At 40.7% G+C, this 11,137-nt stretch overlaps 1 protein-coding gene across 1 annotated transcript; it reads right to left on the bottom strand.

Moving 5' to 3' along the window:
• Positions 1 to 10,101: 10,101 nt before the first annotated feature.
• Positions 10,102 to 10,303, bottom strand: LOC142450825 (mitochondrial import receptor subunit TOM5 homolog). The gene has a single exon (XM_075552770.1). It carries the CDS (start codon positions 10,255 to 10,257, stop codon positions 10,102 to 10,104), a length of 156 nt encoding a protein of 51 aa, XP_075408885.1. The 5' UTR covers positions 10,258 to 10,303.
• Between the last annotated feature and the right edge of the window lie 834 nt (positions 10,304 to 11,137).

Genomic DNA, 11,137 nt, shown 5'->3' with positions numbered 1-11,137 from the left:
AAATCAAAAAAATTTTTTTAGCTTTTAAGTTTCATTTACTCCTGAGCCATAGGTTTTTGCCTCTTCAGTTTCTTCTGGGAGATCGTTTTCCTCTGTGAAACCTCTTCTGATTCAGGAACCCTTGGTTCCTTTTCCGAAAGGATCGTCCCCGTGTGGCAGAGGGAGCTCGTGGATGGGTTGACTCGACTGTGAGCTCTCTACGTCCAGCAGCCCTTCCTGGGGCTTTGTTCACCTGGGTGTGCTCAGAGACTAGAGAATTCACGTCGCAACCCTGAAGTTCAGCATTACTCTGCATTTTTTAAGCATCTGCCGCAAAAATTCACTCTTATGGGGCCACCGACCCTGGGTCCAACCTCACTGCTGGGCCTGGGCACACACTGCTTCTGCAAAGCAACGTCTTTTAAATACTCAGTGGCCTTCTGGATCTGCACACCCTTGTTGACCCCGGCAGTTTCATGGGTGCTCTTGAAATGGACCCCAAGATTCAACTCTATTGATTTGCATGATTTTGTGGGGGTTCTGGGTCAAGTGAGTAGACTGGCAGGTTATTTTGAAAGATTACCTCAGGCTGCTACAGAAAAAGCAATTAAAAAATCATAAGGTTGTTTTGTTTTCCAGCCACTTGCCCAGATGTGAAGCTAAAAGTCACATGTACCGTTTTGTGTGTTAGTATAATATTTTTAAAACTATACTACTTTGTTACCTTTACATACCCTATTCCTTCTACCTGAAATCCCTTCCCTGCCTCGCCTTTATGAATCCTTCAAAAACAGGTCAGTGACATTTCCTATGAGAAGCTCTCCTAGACTTCTGAAGGCTGAATTAGCTATCTCATAGCACATTCCATACTTTCACTGTAGCAGTCACCGTGCAGTGGATATGTGTTGAATAAGTGCCCTCATTGGGTTAACCTTGTTCTATAAACTACCAATTTATAGTGTAGAAAGACAATAAACATTTCTTTGGGACTAAATATGGTTTAGAAGTTCATTTGTGGGGCCAGTCTTCATTTAGGAAGATTATAAAGCATCAAGCTGTAATTTTTGAATGATGATATAAGGATAAACTGATTAGAAACTGTGTTGTGAAGAGATTTGCTCATATTTCCATTGGACTCATCTATGTTGTGTTGCATATAGCAACTCAAAGAAGCAAAACAAAACCCGTGGCCTTGAGTTGAATTCCCACTCCCAATGACAATAGGACAGAGGAGAACTGCCCCACGGTACTTCCAAATCTTTACGGAAGCGGATCTCAACATTTTCCCTGAGAAGTCACTGGTCCTAAACGCCAACCTTCTGGTTCGCAGCCAAGTGTTTTAACCACGGGGCCACCGGGGCCTCCTATGGGAACTTAACTATAGTTCTAACAGAGCGCAGTCCTCAAGGTGATCTCTAATGGGTTAACATGTTGTTTAATAAGATTAATTTCTTACTTTTCCCATTTATAAGATACACTACATTACTTTGTATCATACACTGACCATTCTTCTGTTGTGACTTTGGTTACTGGCAGGTTACTTAAATGTAGATTTTTAAGATTCTCCCCACTCCCATCCTCCCCATTTTCAAAGTTATACATTCAATACATAGATTTTAGAAAATTTTGTAAAAAGGAAAAAGATTCATAATCCTACCACCCAGAGAGCACAGACAAACCCAGTTACTTTTTAGCCTAGGTGTATGCCCCCCACCCCCTTTCTTCTTCTTTTTTTAAATTGGGAGCTCTTACAGATATTATAACCATCTATAATTCAATTAGATCAAGCATAGTTGTACAGTTGCTGTCACAATCATTTTTAAAACAATTCTGTTCTTGAACTCTTTGATAACGGTTTCCCTTATCCTAACTCCCCCCCTGCCTCCCCCCGCCTCTGGAATATATATATATATATATATATATATATATATATATATATATATATATATATATATAATCTTACACCATCCAATTGTTCAACAACAATTTTATTACTTGTTCCCCTCAGAACCTGCTAGTTAATAGTATCTAACCATCCAATTAAGTTATTGCTAGCTGTCATAGTGGATTGTGCATTGGGTTATGACCTGTAGGGTCAGCACTTCAAAAGCACCAGCCACTTTGAGAGAAAAAGATGAGGTTTTCTAAACCCATAAAGAGTTCCCATCTTGGAAAATCACGAGGGGCAGTTTTAGTCTGTCTATAGGACCACCATGGACTGAATGGCAGCGAATGTGGAGCTATATGTATGAAGCTTCTGGTTGTGACTCTTCTCAAGAGAGGAGTAATATTTGGTCATTCAACGTGTTGCTGTTGCTCCGTGGTGTTTTAAGCTTATTTTGAGCAGAATATAATGTGTAAGTTCATACCACAAGAAGACACGCATCATTTCTAAAATTAAGTTCCAACCCCTTATTTTGCTAATATAGCATAAATACAGTTTGGGGCAACAGAAAACGAATGACTGGTTTAAAATTACGTGATCTCAACCAAAAACCAAGTCCACTTCCATCAAGTCATTCCAACTCACAGGAGTGATATATTAGGGTTTCCGAGGCTAGAAGTATTCACAGGAGCAGTCCCCCTGACCGCCCTTTATTGCCAGTGGAGCGGCTGGTGGACAGAAACCGCCAACCTTGCAGTTAGCAGGACGAAGCTTACCCAACAGTGCCACCAAGGTTCCTGGCAGGTGCAGTTTAAAACCATTTTAAAAATTGAAACCATGCTTAAAGTTTAAAATCAAAGTCTCCTTCTCTTTGAAGTTGAGACATCAAATTAATTTGTCATTTTGAAGTTTATGGGTTTATAAAGATCTGCAGTTTCCCATTTTCTCTTTGAAAGATCAAAGAGTTAGCCACATAAAAGAAACAGAGCATTTTAAGATACATCTTATTGCTCACTGCCATATAAAAGATTATATCATAAAAATCATTTAAAATAATTAAAAAACAATGGAGTTGGTAGTAAAATGCAGGGACAAAACCTTATCACGCGGGGAATTCATGCATAATGGTGTTTTGTCCTAAAGTTCCCGTGGAAGATGCAGAAGATAAGCGATGGGTCCAATCGCTCATGGCGATCACTTGTTTCCTACTTACCTGTTATCCTTCAGCTCTCAGGATTAGGCCTGTTACTGGCATTGTGCTACCAGTTCTCTAGAATAAATTCAGACCTATGTTAGCCATAAGTATGGAATAAATTTCAAAACCTTTAAAAATATCTTCCTTAGAGTTTATGGTGACACTTATGACCAATTGGTAAGTAATACCAATTGGTATTGTAATATAAATCCTAAAATATAGGATGCCATATTGAAGAAGCAGAAAACATGTACCCAAAATTGGCATTTGGCCACTTCTTCTTAGGTTTTGGCTTTGACCTTGGATTTCAACAGTTGTCGTTCTCAAATTTCACATTAACTCTGCTAGCTGCACAACCATTCATAACCTAACGTTACAGACCCGGAGCTGCCAAGGAAAAACTTACGGTGCTCCTTTCGGCAGCACATACACTAAAATTGGAAAATCGTAAGAAGCTTTGCTTTTAAGCCACTAAGTTTCTAGTACTCAGGTACCAACTGAGAGCATTTTGTATCTCTCTAGTCTACTAATCCACATCATAAAAACAATCATGCCAACATAAAACAGGTCACTGCATGTAAAAAGACTACTGAACATCTCTGTGCAATAATAGTATGTCACAGTGGGATGCAAACCTTAATTATTACTGTTTTCATTGGATTGAAAGCAAATACCATATAGTAAAACCACATCACTAGTGTTTGCTGAAAATAAGTGTACATCACATATGTAAATATACTTACATATGACAATGGGGAAATAGATCTATGTGCATATATTTATAGGTTTAATATTAAGGTAGTTGATGGACACTGGGCCCCTAGTCAAGGACTCCCTCAATGCAAGAACACATTGTTCTAATAACCTGGCATCACATGATGTTCACCTTCTTGATATGATCCCAGAAAACAAAGTGGGTGTATAAGCAAATGTGGTGAAGAAAGCTGATGGAACAGGCTACCAAAAGATATAGTATCTGGGGTCTTAAAGACTTGAGGATAAACAAGCAGACATCTAGCTAAGAAGCAACAAAGCCCACATGGATGAAGCACACTAGCCTGTGTAATCAGGAGGTGTTGATGGGATCAGGTATCAGGCATCAAAGAACAAAAAAACATATCATTGTGAAAGGGGGAGTGCGAAGTGGAGACCCAAAGCCCGTCTGTAGGCAATTGAACATCTCCTTATAGAAGGGTCATGGGGAGGAGAGGAGACAGGGTGCAGTGTAGAAACAATGAAACACACAACTTTCCTCTAGTTCTTAAATGCTTCCTCCCTGCCCCACCCACTATCATAATCCCAATTCTACCTTGCAAATCCATCTAGACCAGAGCATATACACAGGTACAGACCAGAGCTGGAAACACAGGGAATCCAGGACAGATAAACCCCTCAGGACTAATAATGAGAGTAGTGATACCAGGAGGGGACGGGGTAGGTGAGCTAGAAAAGGGAACCAATCACAAGGATCTATATATAACCTCCTCCCAGGGGGACGAACAACAGAAAAGTGGGTGAAGGGAGACATTGGACAATGTAAGACATGATAAAATAATAATTTATAAATTATCAAGGGTTTGAGAGGGAGGGAGGGGAAAAAATGAGCTGATACCAAGGGCTCAAACCGAAAGCAAATGTTTTGAGAATGATGATGGCAACAGATATACAAATGTGCTTGACACAATGGATGGATGAATGGATTGTGATAAGTTGTTTTAAAAAGAAAATAAGTGTAAATCTTACTAAACAACTATCCTGACAGAAGAAAACAACAAAAGCACTTCCTCCCAGAAAATAAGGTTGTGCTGAAAACCCACCGGCCGTGCTATTAAAGGTCCTCTCAATGAATATTTGTCAAGAGACCATGTATTGAATATTACTCTCAGGATGTCATTAGAGGGATGTGTACGTATCAGGCATGTTAAACAAGAACTGACTTTGAACTTCTTCAAAGGCGTCCACCCGGAGGGGCAGCTGCGAGAGCAGGTGCTGCTAGGTATCCAAGCTGGAGAGAGCAGTTTCGTTTCAGCACCCTCGTCTACTCTGCTCCTAAATGGAATGAACATATTCAGGTTATAGAAATTGATGTTGCTGGAACTAATGGATTCTAGGGGGAGGGACTTCGGCCCCTTAACTACTAGCTCAGTCCTTGAAATGGAAGCAATCTTCCACCCAACTCTCCTGCTCTGAGCAGATGGAGCAGTGGGTGAAGTAGGCCTTCACTGTCCTCTGCAAAGGCGGAGTTTCCTCTGCCTATTTACTATAGTGAATATAGACGAATTCCTCAGCAATTCGACCCGCCTGAGCCACGTTAGGTCTTTAAATCCACAGACATGGCCATGGGGGTCGGGTGGAGAGCTCAAGGTGTCGCAGTCCCACGGTGGAGGCCTCATCATGACTTCCTCCTGTGTCCAACGCATCAGGGTTGGGTGCTAATTGTTCTTTGGAAAGATTTGAACAGTTTCTAAGAGCACTACCAGCGAGAGAGCTTTTCAGCAACTCCTCCAGCGCCAGAGGACAGTGGGGTCCTTAATCTTTTGTGGTTTTGTTTTAACAGTTGCATTGGCACGTCATTCACATAACCTACAGTTCATTCAGTAGTTCAGTCATACCAAGAAGTGTTGTACATCCTCACCACAATCAAGTTTAGAACATTTGCTTCTTATACTCATTGTTATTAGTGTAAATTTTTAAATTGTGTCGGGAAAATACACAGCAAAACTTCCTCCAAGTCAACAATTTCTACATGTATAATACAAATATCATTAATTATACTTTGTGCTGTGCTGCCATTATTGATAACTTTTTCCAAATTATTCTACCACCATTAACATAAACTTAATCTCCCCTAAGCAAAAACTCTTCCTCTCTCACCCATGGTAATCATTGATCAACTTTGGTTTCTTTTTCTTGATATAAAATTCACATATAATGTACACTTCCATAGAAAAATCATTTTTAAGTTGTATATACACCATCACAATCAGTTCTAGGTATCCCTCCCCATCGTTCATTCATTGTTTGATCCCAAATTCCCCTCACCCTCCCCATCCACATCCCACCCCTGTGATACACCATTGTGTCAGTTATTGTCTCTATGCATCCACTCCTTCTGTGGTTCATAAACTGGGACGCCCAACAGAAAAATAGAAAACAAAAGCACCCTCAGGACCAATATTGAGAGTAGCCATACCAGGAGGGGAAGGGGAAGGTGGTGGTAGACCGGGGAAAGGATCACATCCCAGGGGGATGGACAACAGAAAAGCGGGTGAAGGGAGACATTGGACCATGTAAGACATGAAAAAATAATAATAATTTATAACTTATCAAGGTTTCATGAGGGAGGGAGGGAGGGTGGGGGAAGGAGGGAAAAAATGAGGAGCTGATAACAAGGGCTCAAGTAGAAAATGTTTTGAAAATGATGATGGCAACAAATGTACAAATGTGCTTGACACAATGAGTGGATGTATAGATTGTGATAAGAGTTGTACAAGCCCTCAATAAAAATAATTTTTAAAAAAAGAAAACAAAAGCAAATGAAACATAAAGAAGAAAAAATAATATAAAAATAAAGATTAAGAAAGAAAATACCAATAGTATTATAAATGCCAGAGAAGAAATTTCTCTCTGTTGTGGAACAAGTGAGAAATATTTAAGCCTAGAGAAAATTCAGATTGGGTCAAGAGGGTGGTCAACTGAGCAAGTATCATATTGTGGTCCGATCCACCATAATCATGTTAACAATAATTTCTAATAGTAAAGCTGTTGGAGTCCCTTGCCTGTGGCCAGAGAAGAATCTGTCAGAGGCTTACTCTGACTAGATCCTCTGCAAGGACTATGCAGGGCTCCCACTGTCCTCCATAGCACTTTACAAATTGGTTGTTCACATATTAAGCTCTGCTCCTTTCCTCTTCATCATATTTGGATTTTATTATCATCATCTTTGCGTCACACAGGCTGGTGTACTTCTTTGATATGGACTTAGTTGGCGCCGCACTTAGATGGCTGCTTATCTGAATATAAGCCTTTAAGATCCCAGACACTATTCCAGTTGATAGCTGGGCACCGTCTGCTTTCTTCACTACACTTTGCTGTAGCACCCTTATCTTCAGTGATCTCCTCCTGAACGTGAAGGTAGAGTAGGGTTCCTTAATCTTTGATGGTTAGATAATAGATGTTGACTTACTATTTTGGTTTACAAGAAATGAATCTGAGATGAAGACAGAGATCTATATAGTCCCAAGAGAAAGCATTTGGGAATAATAATACCTAAAGGTAAGTAAAAAAAAATATTGCTACAAGTCATCAAAAACTTTATTAAATGAAAATATCACACTGTGAAACTATTCTTACTGAACATCCATCTATCTAGGTCTATAAGCTTTTGAAAATGGTGTTTCCATCTCTAAACCTTCCCTGAAGAATTCTGCACTCTCAGATTAGACAATGTCAACATGGCAAGGGCTTCAGATGGTCTTCCCTTTCCATGTTCTTTGAGTTTAGGGGAAAAAAAGAAGTGTGAAGGGATAAGGTCAGGGTTGTAGTTTAGATGGGGTAAGAGTTCTCAACAAAACTGTTGTAGAAAATCCTTGTTCCCCTCAAATAATAAGCAGATGCACTGTCATGATGGGGAACATTTTTTTCTTGAGGTAACTCGCATAGCATTTTCTCACAATGTAATTTTTTATTTTCTTAAAATTTCTTCCTAATAAGCCCCCAAGAAAATCTATCAAGAATATCCCTTTGGAATCACAAAAGATGGTCATTATGAACTTCTGAGCTGATCTCTGTCTTGAATTTAACTGGTGCAAAAGACCCCATTGTAAGCCACTGTTTTGGTCAGACACTTTTTGGTAGGCACTCTAACAAGATGAAGACAACTGTTGCTGAGAGAACTTATCTGCAGCCACCCACTGATCAGAGACAGGTGCAAACACTTGCTGTTTAAAATAAGCCTATACATGTACACACCGGAAGCCTTGTAGCAATACTTTTTTACTTACCTTTATAGTTTTACTATACGCCGGGAAATGACCTTTTTCATGATTTTAAACTGTGAATTCGGTGTGTGTGTGTGTGTGTGTGTGTGTGTGTGTGTGTGTGTGTGTGTGTGTGTGATGGTGGGCTTACATTTCGGACTACTAACTCTGCATTCAATAGTTCCAACCACTCATCACCCCCACCCCCATATCCTGCCCCACATTCTATCTCTCCTAATTCCTCTTCTCCCTCTTGTAGCATTTTCTTCATTCTTGTACTTATCGTTGTTAGACATCTAGTATTAAAAAGTGGGGCATATCACTGATGGACTTAGGAGCATTGTCTGTCTGAAATAAAGCTTTTTGATATTTAGAAATCTTGCTGGTACATATTACCTATTATTTCCAGTATATGCTTGCATGGGATAAAAATTATTAACTAGGGTGTATGGTATGGGTTATTTCAAATAACAACTTACAAATGCATAAAATAAAATACATATGTTACAATTAACCAGAACTCCCCTTTTTACTCGAGATTAAATATTTCTTGTAGAAATTGGTGGGTAAATTCTGAGAGTCTAGAGATTTTGCTTAAATTCCTTCTGTGGCAGGAATATGTAGTTTCTTGAGAAACATTTCTGAAAGGTTCTTGTGGGTCATGGTCCAAGACATAACCACTACGCCACCAGGGCTCCTCTTCCAAAAGGTTTGTAAGACAACTCTTTTTAGTTATGGTCTGTCACCTTAGAAATAAATGTCTTGGGAACGGTCCCTTCCTTCCTCCCTTATATTTCTTAAAATATTCTAGACTGTTTGTTTGTTTGTTTGTTTTCACCACTCAAAAGGAAACATTCCACTATTTTTGCTTGTTTGTTTGTTTGTTTTGACTGCAGAACGGCATCTGAAGTACACAACCTTGAATGTGGCGCTGGTCGACTTTCTAAGTTTCACTGATGTGCTGGTGCCCCTTTGTGGCCAGTGCTCACAATTAAAGGCTCGCTTTTGCTGGCCAGTTAGAAGCATTTCAGCAGTTGCTTTTTTAAGTGGACAAATAGTGACTTTTGAGACCAGAGGGGCCATTCCCATTGCCAACTAAGTGAACAGACTCCCCCAGCCCCACCCCTGAAGAATTCCTTTCAGAGGACAGCACTGAAGTTAAAGCTCAGGGAGAGGGAAGTGTCTGATCAGAGCACACAGGAGCAAACGAGGGGGGAAGGAAAAAAGAGTGAAGCACATCCTGGCCCACCAAGTCCTGAAAATGACATTCCCGCTCAGCGCAGCAATGCACAGAGAGGACCATAGGGCTGGCCCCACCATGGGACACAGCGTTCCTCATTGACCCTTACTTAGTACCACGGGGACCAACACTGGAGACACAGGGCAGGAATTGTACCGCCCTGACTCCACCACACCGAGGTGAGGTGCTGGGGGTGTGCAATAGAGCAGCAAGGGGAGCAGAGCAAGGAAGTCCCCAGGGAACACCAAAAATAGACTGTGGGGCCAGGGCATAGCGCCCCATCAGACTCGACTGGAAAACACTCGTAAAAGACAACAAATAGACCTTGAATTTTTTTCCCCACAGATACATTTATTTTAAAAAAATACAGACGGATGGCTCTGTGGTCAGATAGCATTGTGGTTCTGTGCTGACTTCCACAAAATGTAACTAACTGTCATGGACGCTTCACAACTACATTCTGGACAAAAACAAAAAGGTCCACAGGGATGGCGGTCAAGACAGACCTGCTGCAGTCACTGGTGATGAATACTTGCTGGAAAATGAAGTTTGACAAGATGTAATAATAATAACATCAACATTCACGGAAGGCGGAGCATCAGAGGCAAAAGGGTGCGATACCACAAGAAATCTTTTCACATTGCCCAATTAATTTTATAATCAGTCAGTCACCAGAAAAGAAAAAAAAACTTGTTCTTGTCGAGCAGAGTTTTTAAGTCCATTCAATCAGAGTCTGGTATATCTTTCGGGGTCTATTCATTTAAAGCTGGGAAGACTGGAACTAGGTTCTTCACATCACATAATCTCAGGCGATGACAAGTCTTCATATACTCTCCAATTTCTTTAAGATAAATGGAGTGACTTGCAGCAGGGCCACGTAAATAAGCAAGTTCCGTATGGAGGAGAGCACGTCCTCGCGCATCTTCCGTTTCATCTCCTCGGGGTCCAGCTTCGGTGCGAGGCCCTCGACCCGAAACATCGTGGCTGGGCTTCAGGGACTCCTCGCTAGGAATCTAGGTGCTTCTCGGATTCGACCTTGAATTATTTATAGGCATTTTTTCTGTCGTTTCCTTTTTGTTGTTGGTGATGGTGTAGCTATTGCCTTATTTTTCTGTTGTTGCTTTGTTGTGGTCAGTCTTGTGTTTGTGCATATTGTTCTTACTGCGTGTCTATCTGGATGGAATAGGCAGGATAAGCAAGCGGGAAGAGTTAACAACAGGACGACAGTTCTTGTGGCAGGGGGTGGAATATGGGAGGCAGGGGAGGAAGTGGGTGTTAAGAAACCCAGGGACAAGGGAACAAGTGACCGAAAATCAATGGCAAGGAGGGTCTGCTAGGGCTTGATCAAGGGCAATGTAACCTAGAGGAATCGCTGAAATCCAAAAGAAGGCTGAACATGAAAGTGGCACAAGAGGAGAGTAAAAGGAAATAGGGTAAAGAACTAGGAGGCAAAAGGGCATCTACAGAGATCTCGATACAGGCATGTACATATGTAAATATATATATTTTTGAATATTAAAAAAACATTTTATTAGGGGCTCATACAACTCTTATCACAATCCATACATATACACACATCAATTGTATAAAGCACATCTGCACATTCCCTGCCCCAATCATTCTCAAAGCATTTGCTCTCCACTTAAGCCCTTTGCATCAGGTCCTCTTTTTTTCCCCTCCCTCCTGTAAATATATTTCAATATGACGATGGTGAAATAGATCTATGTACATATATTTATAGGTTTAGTATTAAGGAAGCAGATCGACATTGGGCCTCTACTCAAATACTCCCTCAACACAAGAACACTTTGTTCTAATAATCCAGCACTCTGAGATGCTCACCTTCCCAACACTATCAC

This window comes from Tenrec ecaudatus, chromosome 6 (genome assembly GCF_050624435.1).
Source record: "Tenrec ecaudatus isolate mTenEca1 chromosome 6, mTenEca1.hap1, whole genome shotgun sequence".
Taxonomy (NCBI): Eukaryota; Metazoa; Chordata; class Mammalia; order Afrosoricida; family Tenrecidae; genus Tenrec; species Tenrec ecaudatus.
This window is presented reverse-complemented; position numbering and strand designations above follow the sequence as displayed.

Excerpts from the sequence above, each read along its gene's own strand:
- LOC142450825 (XM_075552770.1), bottom strand. The coding sequence starts at position 10,257 with ATGTTTCGGGTCGAGGGCCTCGCACCGAAGCTGGACCCCGAGGAGATG.